The 16,825-nt window shown below is 39.6% G+C and overlaps 1 protein-coding gene across 4 annotated transcripts in view; it reads right to left on the reverse strand.

The window, feature by feature from the left end:
* The window catches only part of RNF111 (ring finger protein 111), a 65,005-nt gene that overhangs the window by 36,634 nt on the left and 11,546 nt on the right, over nt 1-16,825 (reverse strand). For all 4 annotated transcript variants that reach the window (XM_029910773.1, XM_029910772.1, XM_029910771.1 and 1 more), the window contains exons 3-6: nt 6,543-6,706; nt 3,518-3,715; nt 2,217-2,536; nt 916-1,171 (exon numbers count right to left, since the gene is read on the reverse strand). In XM_029910773.1, coding sequence (XP_029766633.1) covers nt 916-1,171; nt 2,217-2,536; nt 3,518-3,715; nt 6,543-6,706 — 938 coding nt within the window. The remainder of the gene's footprint in view (nt 1-915; nt 1,172-2,216; nt 2,537-3,517; nt 3,716-6,542; nt 6,707-16,825) is intronic.

The raw sequence follows: 16,825 nt of genomic DNA on the forward strand, positions 1-16,825 counted from the left end.
TGAGAGGCAAAGAAATGGAGAAGAAAGGCACAAAGGCCCAACCCTACAATTAGCTCTGCATGGGTAGATCCTTATGCTTGTGAGAAGCCACACTGACTTAATGGAAGATGGGGGCCAAAGTAAGGAAATAGAGAAGTGGCATTTTATGTAAAAAAAAAAAAAAGGAATTAGAGACATTATTATTTCCTAAGGAAATGATTGAACAGTAAAGAATCTAGACTGCTAGTCTCAGATAAGCTGGGGGAGAACAAAAAATTAAAGTCTGATATTTACTGAATCAGAAAATGAATAGTTAAGATAAAATAACAAGGCAGAGGGGGAAAAAGAGCCTCAAAAATCTGACAAGTATAAATTTGAAAAACGTAATGTGTGTCTGAGTGAGCCTAAAGAGAAAACTCCCATGCGTTACTTTAGATAATCAAATTTCAGGTCTTAGAATCTTCTCAAATAAACTGTATACAGTGCTATGTGGGAAACAATTTAGCTAAAAATGCTCTTTTAAAAAAAGGAAGGTTGCCTTTTAATTATACCACAAAAATGATTTACCCTAAAAGTCATTTTTCACTATTTCAACCTCAAGGATTTTGTTTTGTTTTTATATAAAGTTGGTTCTTTTAGGGTACAGAATTAATTCACAGTAATAAACATTAAAAAAAAAACTCATCTTTTCTGTATCTTATGTCAAAGCAGTACATACTGGATTATCTGTTTATTTTAAATTCCTCCATGCTGCAAGGATTCTCAGAAGGACCCTGATGGTTTACCAACAGTAAAAATATTTCTTATTGTAGATTTAGGAATGCTGGTTCTAAGGCCTAATCAAGAGGACGGTATAACCAAAGTTGTCAGGGAAGTTATGTTTTCCTGTTTTGTATTTCAAACAAGTATATTTATAGGTAGAGTAAGTGTACTTACAAGGAGAGTGCATATAATGTCGACATGATGAGAGCGAGGCCTGAGCAGGAGGTTGGGGCTGGGGCTGTGCAACCATGCTTGTTCCATATCCATCTATTGCTATTGGTTGGCTTGGGCCAGCACCAGCCTGATGCCCATAAATTGCAGTTCGGGATGAAGAACCAGGACAGCAAGGGTCAAATGCTGATGCTCCATGGAAAGCACCATTTCCATGACTTCTTATACCATTGTTGCTTAAGTCTACTGGCAGTGCCTGCTGTATAAACAAACTGACTTGTTTTCACGCATTTCTTCAAATATTTAAAGCTAGGTCACCTTTAAGTGTGCTACAACAAAATATATTTACTGCAATGTTTTGCAAGTGAAATATTTAATGCGATAAAATGCTTAAGGCCCCAATGTAGAGCATTCTTTAGATATGATTATTGTTTAAAGTTCACAAGCTTAGTGAACACTGTGAAGGAGGGTTGAGTTGAACAAGAATGTTCACACTCATAAGAGTTTTTCAGTTTAGCTTCATTATTTTCTATTTTATAATCATTTGTCCGAAAACAAGTCTTAATTCAATGCTCATGAGGGAGCTTCAGTGTACATTTCCATACATGCAAACAGTAACCTTAGCATTCTTCTTAGTTGGGACTAACTGATAAAAGTTTCATAATTATAAAAATGATCAAAAGCTTTATTACAAAGAGCATGGTTACAAAAAAATCATAGGTTCTAGGAATAAGTTATACAGTTCAGCTCTCAGACGCCTGAAACTGCAGTTTTAAACAACTTACAAATAAGAGGCATTTCTAAAAAGAACTTGAAGTTAAAGTGCAAATATTTTAAAAAGGATTCTGAAAAACATACTTGACAAATTAGTTTTTCTGCAGTGGCTGAATTAGTCACAGAACTATAGTAACCTCAAGAGCCTACCTTTAGAGTCAGATCATATTAGAGAAACTGCTATATACTTTTAGAACTACTTAGGAGTCCAAAGTATGTGGAGTATATTCTAAGCCATTGGTGTTTTGTTTTATAACACAAACAGGAATATTTAAAATTTTTAGAGGTGTACAAGTGACAGTTTCAACATCCAATGAGTAAGTTTGGAGTTGTTTCTGTTTTTGGTTTGTTTTTTTGTTTTGTAATTTAATTTCACTGCTCAGAACTCATGCTTCAAATTTTCCTATTTCAAGCCTCTTTTATACCTGCCACAGATAATAAGTGAATTCCCAATTCAGTAGTCTTATTCTATTATACTGTTAACATCACTTTAAAAATGTAAAGTGAAAAATCATAAAAGTTAAACATGCCTGGTCATGGTAGCTGGTGCCAGTACTGCTGCTTGCTCCACAAGGAGCTGACACTGGAGGAGGCCTTTCAACAGGGCAACTGGAGTCACTGAACGAAGGAGACAGTGGGACAGTTGAGTGGGGATTATGGTGATGGTGATGGTGGTGTTGGAAGTGGTGGCCATGCTGCTGAAAACAACTTGTGTGAGGGTGTCCTAATACATGGTGATTCTGTGAAGATCCTCCACACGGAGAATGTTGGGGGCAGCATGATGGTAACCTTGGCATGGCAGGAGGACCAGTTTCCAGTGTAGTATTAGAGGCAGTTCTCCTTACATCATCTTAAAATGGAGAGAAATTAAACAAATTTAGTGTTGCTGAAACTTGGAAAAGGAAGTGGAAGATGCATGATGAAATGGTGTCTGAAATAGAAGTATCTGGATTTAATCAATCATTACCCCATTAAATAGTGAGTAATTGGGTAGGAAATACATCCACATCAAACAAAATTACAGGAGACTTCACCAAATGACACTTGAAACTCAAACATTTTAAAAGGATATGAAAGGTGGCTTCACTTACTCCTATGAGAAGTCCTGAAACTAATCAGTTAGATCTGTTCATATGAATTGTCAAAGGAAGAATCTTGCATTATTACATTCAGAGTGCATTCAAACCCAGATTTCATCGCAGTTGCTGGCTACGGGCACAGACAAGATCCCATGCACCACATATTGTGACCAGAGAAGTCCCTTCCTGGGTCTACTAGTACTGCAGGTAGTACACCTTTATCCCGTTATAACGCCACCCGATATAACACGAATTCGGATAGAACGTGGTAAAGCAGCGCTTGGGGGGGGGGGGGGGGGGGGGGGAGCTGCATGCTCCAGCGGATCAAAGCAAGTTCGATATAGCACGGTTTCACCTATAACACGGTAAGATTTTTTGGCTCCTGAGGACAGCGTTATATTGGGGTAGAGGTGTACGGCTGACCTCATGCTCCCCTGAAGTCCAACGATGACTGACCCCTGCATGTGGTATGTTCGAGGGAGTTTCCTTAAGATCTCTCTTCTCTAGCACACTTACACAGGGACAGGCAGAGTCTGGCCTTAAACTCATGGGACCTTTAATTTCTATTGTGTTAAATATTAATAAACGGTGTTACTTTGAAAAATATCTAAATTTGCCATTCTGTTAAACAGTATCTGCACAGACACAATAATTCATTTAATCAAAGTAAAGCCAGGCCTAAGCATATAATAACAGGTAGCAAAGCAATTTAAACATAAAACAGATCTTGAGAAAGTTCTATTATTCTGTACCTCCCACTGAAGTCCCAGCAGTGCTGCTATTGGGAAGAGTAGTCAATGTCTCTGGTGCTGTAGAGATCTGGCTATTGGAGACACTTATAGCAGCATCAGAGGCCTGCTCTGAGGTAGATGTATTGGTATTGTTACCGGAAGTAGAACTCACAACCTGGGTTTCAACTCTAGCTGAGGTTGTTGGCACAACTGTGGGCTCTATGGAAGTGTGGACATTACAGAGAATCAGTATAATGATTACTGCAACAGTACATGCTATTTAAGCTTTTAAAGATCCCAAGAAATTCAGTTTTCCTTACAACTGTTTATTTTACAGGAAGTTTTGGATTTTATTCAGATGCTGATAAATTCAGAACAAGTGGCTTGATGGGATATAAAATGTGAAAGTTAGTTCTATTTCCCCAACAAGTGTGAAAAATCCAAAGTATGAAGAGTTTTAAAGTGAGTATTCTTTTGCTTTTTTTAAGTAAAGTCAAACTTTGTAAAAAGTCAGTATAAAATCATTCCACAAGCCAAACCAGAGAATTTGATTTATTTGGCAATTATACATAACTAGAAAGGAAACTAAGTCATTGTAACATATGATGCAAGTACTGGTTTACTCATTTACTACTGACTTTCACATATCCCTAAGCAAGCAGTTATATGATTACTTGTAGTTCATAATCATCATCTGTGTTTAATGCATATCAGTGAATTGTACAAGTTTACACAACCTGGTCCAGTGGCTTTTCAAAAAACCTGCAGATTTCTTAATTAATGGTTCTACTTTACACAAGTTTAATAATTCCAAGTGTGTCATACTAGCTCTGATTTTCAAAAACTCCTTCTGATATTGGGCACAATTAAATATATAAAAATTACAAGACAAGTTGGCACCCCTTTTGAAATCAACCATTTTCAAACAATATTTGTTTATTAAACTAAAGCACATAGTTGTAGTAATACAGAGCTGCTATAACCATCTCCTTTTCAAAACACTGGAGTAGAATATTTCCAAAAAGTATGTTAGAGAAAAAAGTTTTTAAAAAAGCCTATTTACTTTCAATTTTGTCCTCATTTTCAATCAGTAAAATGCCAGTTTTAAGTGCCTGCTGGAATCTTTAGCAGCAACTTCCAGAAGTTAGGGGAAATGTTAAAACCTCATTAAAATAGTCCCGTAGTACTCTTTCCCAACATACCACTTACTAGTGATAGAGTGTAAATAGAAGCTCTCCCTGGTTTTTCAATTATCCTGCTCATCCTGTGCTTCAATGTAATGTCATTATGCAATGTTTGTAATATCACAGTCTCTTCCTTGAAGATGGTGCAAGATCCATCAATACTAGACCATTGAATCACTAAGCTAAGCAAAAAAGTCAATTACAATGGAAGAGAGTCTCTTGAGAACCACTGTGGAGATACCTTAGCAGCTCCATAGTTAAGGATGAGTTGATTTTCACTTAACAGCAGAATTACTAATCTTCTTTCACATTTAAGTGGTGTAATTTTATCTATTTCACACAGTAATTCTTCCTACAACAATTTTCCATATTTTTTTGTTTAAGATTAGTTGACTTTGCCACAGACGTTTTTAAATGAGTCCTTTTGAAAAATTTCCCCAAACCACAGTCCTCACAAACATCAAACTTCGCTGTGAAAAAGTTTCCAAATTTACACTGGAACATAAAAAGTTACTACTCTAGTTTACCTTAACCTTACTGCTCTCTGTAAAGACATGCTGACAGCATTACTAAAGCTCTGCCTGCTTCTTCTATTCTCTAATGCTTCAAAGCCTGCCTCCCTGAGCCCACAGATCAGCTCTTCATCTATCTCTCTGAATTTACAATTGTGAGGTGTGCTGGAATTTTATAGGGGTTCTTTAAGCCAGCTGTATGAGTCTCTCTGACCCACTAGCTTTTAAAATGGGAACACTAGTTCCAAGTGAAATCAGAATTTTACCTCCATTACTGTCTTCTAGTGTAACTGCTCTCCCTTTATAGACAGAGCATTCAAACAGCAAGAGAAAGACAAGCAGCATGAGTAAGCTTTTAGTAGTAAGAGTAAAGTAGTAAAGTCAGGGCAATAATCTGGCAACAACAGGATTGCAAATTTACCAACTCCAGGGGCTTATCATGTCAACATTAGATTGCAAGTGACAAAGCCATTACTCAAAGTACTAACATAGCTTTCCTAATCAGTGTTCTCAGAATTTCTTCTTTAAAGAAAACTACCGTGATATCAGACAAACTCAGAATGCCAACAAGATGAGTGTATATACCAAAATGTTTGTTTTTTTTTTGGTTTTTTTTGTTTTTTAAAGCAATGAGTCAAGAAATCTTGTATTTAAAAAAAAAGCCACACACACACACACACACACACACACACACACACACACACACACACACACCACTTCCTTGCTGAATAGCTGGTATAACCACTAGATGTGGAGGAATTTTTAAAACTTCCCTAATTTTCCCTTAATATTACCTATTATTTTAAAAGATCTCAAAATTCTTGATTTTCTAACAACTCTATCTGTTTAAAAATAAGCCAAATTGCTTCTGATGTTCTCTCCTTTGTTTTAATTCTGATTTGTAGAGCCTCATGATAAATATAGACAGTAATTAGGAAGAGAAATGGCAAACTGACTGACAAGTCACCCTTTGATCTTAAGTTAAACTTGAATCTTGCTACTATGCATATCTTTCAATCCATTACAATTTCATAGTGAAGAGCAAAATTCTCATTAATCCAATAAAAGGTATCATCGACTTTTTTATTTAACGTCCACTAGACTAACATGTTTATTTTTAGCATAAGTAAATTCAGCAACAACATTCAAGATTTACTGTGTATGGAGCAGCTGAAAAGCAGGTTTATTTTGGCTTATCCTCTTGATTGCAACAACTATATTTTAATAGCAACCAAATATTCATTTGTTAGTGTTAACTCAGTTTTCTGTTCGGCTGACAACATCCCCCGTCCCTCCGCTCTTTCATACTGCATCCTCATTATATTGATCTAAGTCACAATTATAACTTACCATCTTCATCCACTGTGAGGTCCACCACTTCCGCTGCATTCTGTCTCAGCGGCTGTATGACTGTGGAAATCCTACTACGGTTCCGCTGTTCTTGTGATCGAGCAGCATGAGAGCTAGAGTTTTGGTTCCAGTGAGATCTTGAGTGTCCGAGCGTCGAACGAGACCTGAAGTGGGAAAAAAATGCAGTTGCCTGGAGAAGTAACACATACGTTTGGCCTTGACTTGATACATTTTCTCTTAGTGAGTCTGGTTGTCAGAGATGGAAACTAAGTTTTCTGCTCACTGTGAGTTGGTTCCAACTGTATTTGTTTGGAAAAGTTTGATTGTCTAAATGTTCTGCCACATTCAAATAAACCACTACACTTACACACTAGTAGCTTATTCACTAGTACTATTGCAGCTTTGGGAGTATTCCCATTCTGGCAAACATCCAGACAGGCAGGACTCACACCCACGTTAGAGCTCATTGGTCTAATACTGCTATACAGTCTGCCTGGAAAGAGTACCACAATAAGACTAGCAAATATGGATAAGATTAAGGAAAAACCTCAAAATGAAACCATAGAGCTGTAGTTCCCACCATTTAGCACTTATACCTGCCCTTGCTTTATGCAAAGTTAAAAAACAAAGAAGTGTCTCTCTCAACCTTCAGTTCTCCACACCATTTGTATAAAATTTGTGAAATACTGGACATACCAAGGACGATAGGAATGTCCAGAGTATGAAAAGATCTAGAACATGACAGGTATTGTTTATGTTATTTTATTCACTTATATCTAAGGTTTTGTTTTGAGGATTTTTATCTACTGTTATATAATTCTGTATTTTTAAAATAAAAAAACCTCAGAACATAACCTCTGAATTTATAATCCATTCAAATATATGCTATTATTTTCTTCTCTAGAGATAATTCAGAACCCTGCCTCACATAACTTTCGGAAGGATAGCAAGCATAATCATGAACCATGCCCGGGAAACTACTCATTTTATTTTTCCAGGCTGAAACTTTACACCCAGTAAATTCAATCCGTCCATCCACAAGCCAAACACCCAGACCAAAGAATCTGTTAAACTGGAGTTAAGGTTGAAAGAACGTATCAGTTACTTAAGGGGAGAAGCCCTTACATGAATGTTGTATTTCCCAAAATACAAGCATTAGAAACCCAGGAAAGTCAGATTTCTGGGTCTAAAGTTTAATCTTTATATTAAAAATACAGAAATGCACAGACAAGGTAATCTAAAAGATCTTAATTCTACCTGCTTAGCAATGCCAGTCTCATCTTCACTAATTTCTTTCAACCTACTTTTTAAAATAGGCTATTTGGGGATGAAGGCTATTACAGCACGAGATATCCGAAGTCTGGAAAAACCATCATATTGGTCAAGTGCAACTCACCTGTACCATCCTCATCGTTCGTAAGTGCTTAATAAAATCCCTAAGCTACAGTCCCAGACATACTAATTTTTTTTCACCCAAAAAGTGTATAGGTTTACAAATGAGAGAGAGACACAGCACTGGTTTCAGAATTGGTTTCATACATATATATTTATGACACAGTCTGATACTTTGGTTTATTTCTGCCTCAATTTCATGGTGTTTCTGTAAGTCTATATTAGCTCTGTAATCAATGACACTATAATTGATGGCACATGGAATCAAAGAATTTGGAATGACTGGCTTATGTTTACTACTTATCTAATTGGAAATTTAGCAAGTATGCCTTTCTATGTATATTATATGCCCATAAAGGAAGATGAAATTGGTACAACCATGGTACCATTATGAATAAGGCATTCTAGTTTCTGCACTCAGTGACAAGGTATCAATATTAACGAATGTGTCTCCAAGCAATTTCTCTTATGGGATCTTTACCGTGGAGCAGTTAAGATAGTTTGGGAGACACCTTTCATATGCTGTGGTTTCTTTTTGCTTTAACCCCTGCTGCCCACAAAGTACCTGACTAACCACAGACTCCACCTGTGGAGGGGAGAAATAAGGCTATAGACATCCTGAACTCTGCAGTTGTGGGGCTCCCTTCATGTAGATCTTTTGAGTGCTACAGGAGAGCATGTATGGGAGATTGGGGTAGACCTAGAAGAGATGTAGTCATTTGCTAATCACCTTGAGAGACCTCTTTGTCATAGCACACTAACCACTCCCCTCCCCTGTTAATTTAAAAAAGTGAATTAAATTCCACATTTAACATTTTACTTTTATCCTTAGAGATGTTAAACACCCGGGGCTCCTAGAGTTCAGTGGCAGTTGTGGGCACTTACCTCCTCGGTAATATTTAAGCATAAGAAAGCCTGATTTTCCAAATTGGAAAAGGCTGCATTTAGAAGCTTAGGAAGTCCACCAGGAATAGAGACACAGTGGAAGGCTGGCATGGTGCACCACAAGCATGATCACCTACATTTATCTCCTGCCCCAAACCACCACTTCTGTAGACCTTATGAGCTCTGATGTTAGATTTTTTTCTCTGCAGCATGCAAGCTTTTTGTATTATAAACCAATCTTCTGTTACTAAAGAAATTCTGACAGATTTAGTTTGCATTTCTATTATATTTTCAAAAAGTCATGATATTTTAATGTATTTACCAAATCAATATTCTTACATGAGAGCCATAAAGTGAATACAGTATGAAAAAGTTCCTTTGTATTTCCACTTTCCCAGAGGGCTAATTTTTGGTGACATGGTGCCACAATAACACTGCATCATAACTATGTAAGATACAAGGTCTTGTTTTGCTCAACAGTTATGTGACTGTGCAGCAGAGCTAATACATGAAAAAAAATAAAGGATTTTTCTAACATTTGATTTGAGTTTAGGAATCAGATCTGAGATTTGATACAAGGAAAGCAGAATCTATACAACTAGACACATTTTGGGAGGCTTAGATTGGGCAAGGAGAAATGCCACTCAATGAGCTAAGTAGTATTGTATGTGTCTCCACAAAAAATACACTCCCCTAAAATTAATGTTCTTATCAATTTTGTATGAGCTTAGCCTATATACTGGATTCCATGAATCCAAATGATCATCTAGTTTTAACCTAGACTACACACAAACTTCAAGAAGTTCAGTAATTAGCAAGCAATGACAACATTTTTATTGAACTGAAATGTAGGAACCATTCATCAGCCTGCCGATCCATAACACCAACGAGCTCATCAATGCCTGATACGAGCTTTCCTTGACAGGGTTACAAGCCTAGTGGATTGATGGGAGGGCACTGTCAACGTGATATATTTTGATTTTAGTAAGGTTTTTGGCACAGACCCACAAGACATTCTCATAAGCAAACTAGGGAAATGTGGGCTAGATGAAATTACTATCAGGTGGGTGCAAAAGACCACAGTCAAAGAGTAGTTATTAACAGTACACTATCAAAATGGGGGGAGAGGGGGAATGTATCTAGTGGGCTCCCAGAGGGGTCTGTTCCGAGTTTGGTATTATTCAATATTTTCCATTACTGACTTGGGAATGTGTGTATAAAACTTTCAGGTGACACCATGCTAGAAAGGGTTGCTAGCACTCTGGAGGAAAGGATTAGAATTCAAAATGACTGCCATATGGGAGAACTGGTCTGAAGTCAGCACCTACTGCACAGTACTATACTTAGGAAGGAGCAAATCAAATACACAGCTACAAAATGGTGAACAACTGGCTAGGCAGTAGTATTGGTGAAGAAGATTGGTGATTATAGTGGATCGTAACTTGAATAAAAGCCAACAGGATGAAGTTGTGAAAAAAAGTGAATATTCTGGGTTGTAATAATAGGAATGATGCATGTAAGACAAATCAAGTAATTGTATTGCTCTCCTTGGCCCTGGTGAGGCCTCAGCTGGAGTATTATGTCCAGCTCTGGGTGCCACACTTCAAGAAAGATGTGTACAAATTGGAAAGAGTCCAGACGAGAGCAACAAAAATGCTAAGAGATTTAAAAAACTTACTTTTGAGTTAACGTTAAAAAAAGGGCATGTTCAGTCTTCTATTCTGAAGACTAAAGGGGGACTTGCTAGTCTTCAAATATGTTAAATACTGTCATAAAGAGGACACTGATCAATTATTCTCCATGCCCACTGACAGTTGGACAAGTAGTAATCTGTAGCAAGGAAGATTCAGGTCACATATGAGGAAAAACTTTCTAACTAAGGATAGTTAGCACTGGAAAAGGCTACCAAGAGAGCTGTGGAATCCCTGTCATTGGCAATTTTTAAAAACAAGTTAGACACACACCGGTCAGTGATGGTCAAGATATACTTAATCTTACCATAGCACAGGGGCCTGGACTAGCTGGCATCTTGAGCTCGCGTCCAACCCTAGGTTTCTAGGATTCTATCTTCATTTTACCATATGTATCAATAGGTCTAATTATGGCTATTCCCTGGGGATATAATTAGATTATTTTCCACATTATCAACCTCTACGTTGAACCCATGCCTTTCAATGTGTTGTGCTCTTATTTTAGCAAGTGCATCATGCTTACTTGAAACTAAGAGATGACTGAATTCTGTACAATACAAGAGTACGCACACAAAGAGAAAGAATACCTAAGAATTACAGTAGACAGCAAGCAACATGAAAATACAAAGATGTATCACTTAGAGGTCCATATAAAACCAATCAAGCAAAAGAACAAATAGGCTCCATAAATCAACTAGTGTAGAGACTCATCAGTTTTTTTGTGGAACAAGTGCAACTTGAACTGTAAATCCTCTATGGTATTCTGGACCTCCCATGGGAACGCTAAAGAGTGAAGCCAAGACTCACTGCTCATAACAAGCCCTCTAAATGCCATACCCATTTCATCCACTGCAGCTGGTAGGGACATTTTCCCCCCACTAGTCTGCCTTCCTCAATGAAGGTTTGAAACTGGGCTCTGTCCTCTAGGGGAAGCTTGTCCTTAAAGTCTGGCATGTCTGAAGTAGTACTTAAGGTCATATTTTGCTAACAAAGCCTAATAGGTAGCGATACAAAGCTGCAGGCTTGTAGAGGAGTATACCTTTCTTCCCAAAAGGTCCAATCTCTTTAAGCCTTTGTCAGCCAGGTGACTGTAGGGTATTGTAACCTTGTTCTTTCTGTGTCTACCTGCACCACTAGAGAGTAGGGCACTGGGTATAGGCAAAGCAATTCCACTCCTTTGGCTGGGACAAAATGATGACAATTTTAGGTGTGGGGGTGCAGGGAGCCAGGGTATGCCAGACAGCCCTGGCTGGTTCCATGATGGCCTTATTTACTGTGAGAGTTACTTTGCAGGGACCTATCAGCTATAGGATGTCAAGGTGCTGATGCTAGGCATGTTGGACCTCCTCCAGAGGAATCTTTTTCTTACATGCTTTACCCTCCTTCCTGGGGGGTCTTAAGCAGTCTGAGCCCTTAAGATCTGCACGCAAAGGCAAACCTGCACGGAGTTGGGGATGAGTCTCTTCTCTTAGGAGCAGATTTGGATGCAGCTCTGTCCTCGAATCTATGAGTGCCCCTTACTCTCGTGTGAAGCCCTGAATGACAATTCCTTGGGCTTAGGAGCTCTAGGCTCCGCTCCCAAGCTTATACTTGAGGTGGGTATAATTTAGGCCAATGTAGAGGGTAGTTTCCCTGGCTGGATCAGAATGAGGTCTCATGAGCTTCTCTATAAGGTGTTCTCTCAACCAAAGCTCACAAGCCTCACATGTTCGAGAGGGAAAAGCAGCAGCAAATGCTGCACTTTGCTGAGATATTCATCTCACCCAGATAGAGGCAGCACTGGTGCTCATCTCACACAGAGAAGGAGTTAGGGAAAGGGACTAAATTCTTGAATCCCAGGACTCTGGGCATAGTCCCAGTCTGTGGGAATGGACTCCCCAAGAGGGGGAAAAGCTAAACTTAACTATACTATATTACAATTTTAATATTGCTAAATAATAAAACTATTTACAATATATATTTACAGACCAATAAAGAAGCTGGAGAAATCTGTGGACATAGAGGATTCTGACTCTGGCCATGCGGTACATAAGAAGGAACTGGAGAGGTATTTGCCTGCACTGCCTCTTCTGCCTTCAGTCTAGAGCATGAGGAGAGCAACTGAAAATGTGCAGATCAAGTGACACTACTTACAAAGAATATCCGGACTCGGGCACATGGCACACATGCATACCCATGTGTGGAATACATGTCAGGACCAGCACTCGAAGAACCACCACTGCCTCAGCTAGGGATGAGGACAAAATAACAGCTGGTATTGCCTGAACTGCCAGGTTCATGACCTACAATCTGAGACACTGTAGTTTCCAGACACAGGGTAGGAGAGGTTTGGGACGGGTTGCCCCCCACTCCAGGGTGTCACCTGATGTACTGGAGTCCCACTGAGACCACCCGTTCCACCAGCCTGGGCTCCCTCACCCTGTCCTGCTGTGCCAGGCCTTCATGCCTTCTGTAGCACAAACATAGGTAGGGACATGCCCAGCTGCAGAAAGACACAGACACTGAAATCAGCTCTGCACGGGAAGAAGAGTGTAGGGGATTGCCCAACACTCAAATGCACACCCCCTTTGGGGTGAAAACCCAAAATTATATCATCTTGCACTGCACAGAAAACTGTACAGCGTAAGCTCGTGAAATCCGCTCCCCCTCTCAATGTGCAGGAAGATATGCACAGCTTTTTGCCCCATCAGTTATGAATTACACAAACTGGGTTTTAGAATAAACAAAACAAGTTTATTAACTACAAAAGGTTTTAAGTGATTATAAGGGATAGCAAACAGCTGAAAGCAGATTACCTTAGTAAACAAACAAAAATCGCAAACTGAGCTTAACACACTAGATAGGTAGTAGGATATACATTAACAAATTCTCACTCAGTGATAAACATGCTGGCAGATTCTTAAGGCACAAGTGCCTTGGCTTTCCCAGGTTTTCATACACAGGCTAAAGATCCTTCTAGCCTGGGACCATCACTTCCCACAGTTCAGTCCTTGCCCCTCAGGTCTTTCCAGGTGTGATGTTGCAGGGAGAGTGAGGTACCCTCAAGAGGTCATTGTCCCCCTTTTATATCTTCTTCCCACTTGCTGGAAAGCTCTTTTGCTGTGACCTGGGTCAAACAGTTCCCATTGTGTAATGCTATCTCTGAGATGTTTCTATTGTACACAATTCCTGGGGTAATCTTTGTGCTTGTATGCATTTCCTCAATAAGCCATTAACATTGTCTGGCCTTTTTAACTGTTGTACCCGAAAGGTTGCTTGTGGGTGTTTTCAACCTCACAACACGTTTCAGTAACAAATACATAGCCAAACTTCATAACTTCCCATACCATGATACGACAATAACACATACAATCCAAAAAGATACTAATATTAATGTTTAGCAGATCAAGGCTTTTAGAAGGATACCTCACAAGACATACTTTGTACAAAACATATCCTAATTACATGACAGTGGTGAATATTGGTGTGTCAGGGTGTCACAAGGTTCTCATTCTAGAAGATGCAAAGGCATGATATCTAGGACCTTAAAGACCCCCCAGTTTCCAATAGAGCCATGCTATGACATATATCAGAAAGGGACACCAGGGCAAGTGTCTACTCATAAACCTGCTGTGTCCTAAGTGAAGCCCTCTACTCCCCTTCAGATTTGTAATAAGTAAGGGAGCCTTCCCTGCAGTGTTGTGAGTCAGAAGAGGACAATGAACATTCTAAATCTAAGGGGGGAGGGGGAGCATCTGAAGCCTGAGTACTAGGATTCTACAGGACATAAGCCCCAGATCTGTACTCTGTGCCAATGATGTAAAAGGCATCAGTACCACAAGAGGGATTTTTAGTCCAGTGGATAGCAAGGGAGACTGACTCTTCTAAGAAGTTCCATTGTTACTGTTCGCTTTTTTGTATTGAGAGGGGCAGTACCACAAACCTTAGGGTTGGCTATGCCAATACACTTGGTACAGACATTCTGTGCACAAGCAAGTAGTGTTTAGGAGAGTAGTACTGATGAAGTCCGTACCATAGTAACTGACTCCAAAGCATTCTGTGCTCAGGTAATCCCTGATGCCATGGCAGCAGCTGATTGTGAATCCCCAAGTAAACCCAAAGCCCCAGTACCATGCTCCCTCAGAGTGGTTACCCACATCAATCCATAAAGTCCCCTTAGAACCAAAGAGGTGAGATGACAGACCTCTTCTCGCTGGGAAACTCCCATTGAGATTTGTCCCTGCTTTTTCCAGATTAGCAACGCTCCTTTTTATCTGAGGACTTAGGTTTTATCAGCCTTACCTCTGTCTGAAGCCATCATGAGTCTTTCCAGATGGAGCTCAGTTAGTGGATCTGAAGCTGATGGGGACACTCCTGCACCAAGGTGAAACTTTTCCAAGGGGGTCTGCCCTCCCCAGATCAGGGACTAGCTGCATAGACAGATCTAACAAAATCATCTTTAAATGTGCCTCTCTAGCTTTTCAAGGACCTTCTAGAAAAGGAATTGCACACCACACATTTATCAGAAATGTGCTTCTCCTAAACAAAATGGCATGTGTGCCCATCATTTACTGGAACTGCCAACCTGCAAGAGGGGCAATACTTAAACCCAGGAGACTTAACATCCCTCCCTATGACCCAATACCATGGAACTCCCAGTCAGAGAAGAAAAAGGAGGGAGTACACACACTTACAGCTAAGAGCAAAAAGGGATGCATAAAGATGCAGACACTGAAGAGCTCAGTCTTGCAGCAGTGGGTAGTGAGAAGGAACTGAGTGGTGGAATACATATGGACAAGCACTCAAGTACTTTCAGCTAAGTCCAGGAGCATGCAGCAGAATGTGCAAAGATGCTCGGTATGGACATGCTTCCTTTTTTCTACATGGAAGGTGAGATTATGCCCCCCGTACCAGATTCCTAGATAGTCCTGTTTTACTAACAAGGCAGTATCAGATCAGTGTGCTGCTTTAAGAATTTCAGAACAGTATGGTCTGGGTAACTGAATGTAGAAGGGTACACCTGACTACTCACATGTGGCTCAGTGGTCAGACAGCTGACTACACATGTTACAGCCTACTAGGTCAGGAGCAACAGAGAGACTGGCAGCAGCTCTGGCAATATGTACATCCTCAGTTGACAGCATACCAGAGTCATTGTTTCCAGCATAATCTTGGAAAAGCTGCATGATGTCACAGAGGAGTGGCTAAGGTCCCTCTCTGCTGGTTTTGCAGCAACAAGGGAGTAATCATAAAGACAGAGCACAATGGTCTTTTCCACATTCCTAGCTTCACTCACTGCCTCAATCTGGTTGTGAGCCAGTTTTTGGATAGCATTACAAGGTGCAGCATTTGCTGTCAACAGCTCTCAGCCTCAATGCATTCATGGTGGATGCAGTCTGTGGTCCCACCTAAGGAGGTGGTACCGAGAGATGCTATGGGGAGGCTGAAGAGGCCCCGCCCTTCGCAGTAGTGGAAGACAGCCATGTTTGATCCCCTATCACCACAGAAAAGTGCTCCCAAACACTGGAGGAGAGGGACAGTTGTGTGGCAAGGGGCCCCACTCCTCTTTCACCTCTCCACCACCACCACTACTCATCCTAGCCCATTTGTTTGTTTTAAAAAGTCTGTGTCCTACTCCTCAGCTACCCCTCTTCCCTGCCCTGACTAAATGACACTGAAAATTGCATACAACAAAATATTTTGACCTGGAACAGAAATTGTTATGACATTTGGGACTAAACATTTTGCTATCTCAGAAACTAATTTTTGCAGGGTTTTGCTAAAAAAATCAAAATGTTTTGATTTGGTTCAAAATAACAAACAAGTTGCTCTCAAAATCCTCCACAAAATGGAATTACTGTTCCCTACACAGTTCTAGCAGGCATATTTTCCCTCAGTATCCTCCTCCCCCGCCACTAGTAACATTACCATCATCTGAAAGAAGGGCTCATCATGAGCCAAATAATTTAAGTGTTTTGCTAAATATTACATTTTCTTCTTTCTGACCTTAACTAGTAATGCTTTGACTATGAGTGGCCAGTAGGGATTAATTTCAACATACTGACAGTCAGCTGAGTTCCAGGAAGATTTCCCCATCTCATTACTACCAAAAAAAAGTTGATGTGCACTGTTGATTTTTTTTTTTTTTTTTTTTTTTTTTTTTAAAGAAAAGTACTAAAAAGCATCATAATTTTTGCTCCAGTTTTACTTCCTTAGTTTGTAAATTATACATATACCAGATGCATAATTTAGGAACTTTGTTAAGGGTTCTTCTATACACTATCACCTTTTAAACAGTGTTTGAAGAAGTAATCTCTTTCTTTGTTTTATTAATAC

This window comes from Terrapene carolina, unplaced genomic scaffold (assembly GCF_002925995.2).
Source record: "Terrapene carolina triunguis isolate 2854851 unplaced genomic scaffold, T_m_triunguis-2.0 Scaffold67, whole genome shotgun sequence".
NCBI lineage: Eukaryota > Metazoa > Chordata > Testudines > Emydidae > Terrapene > Terrapene triunguis.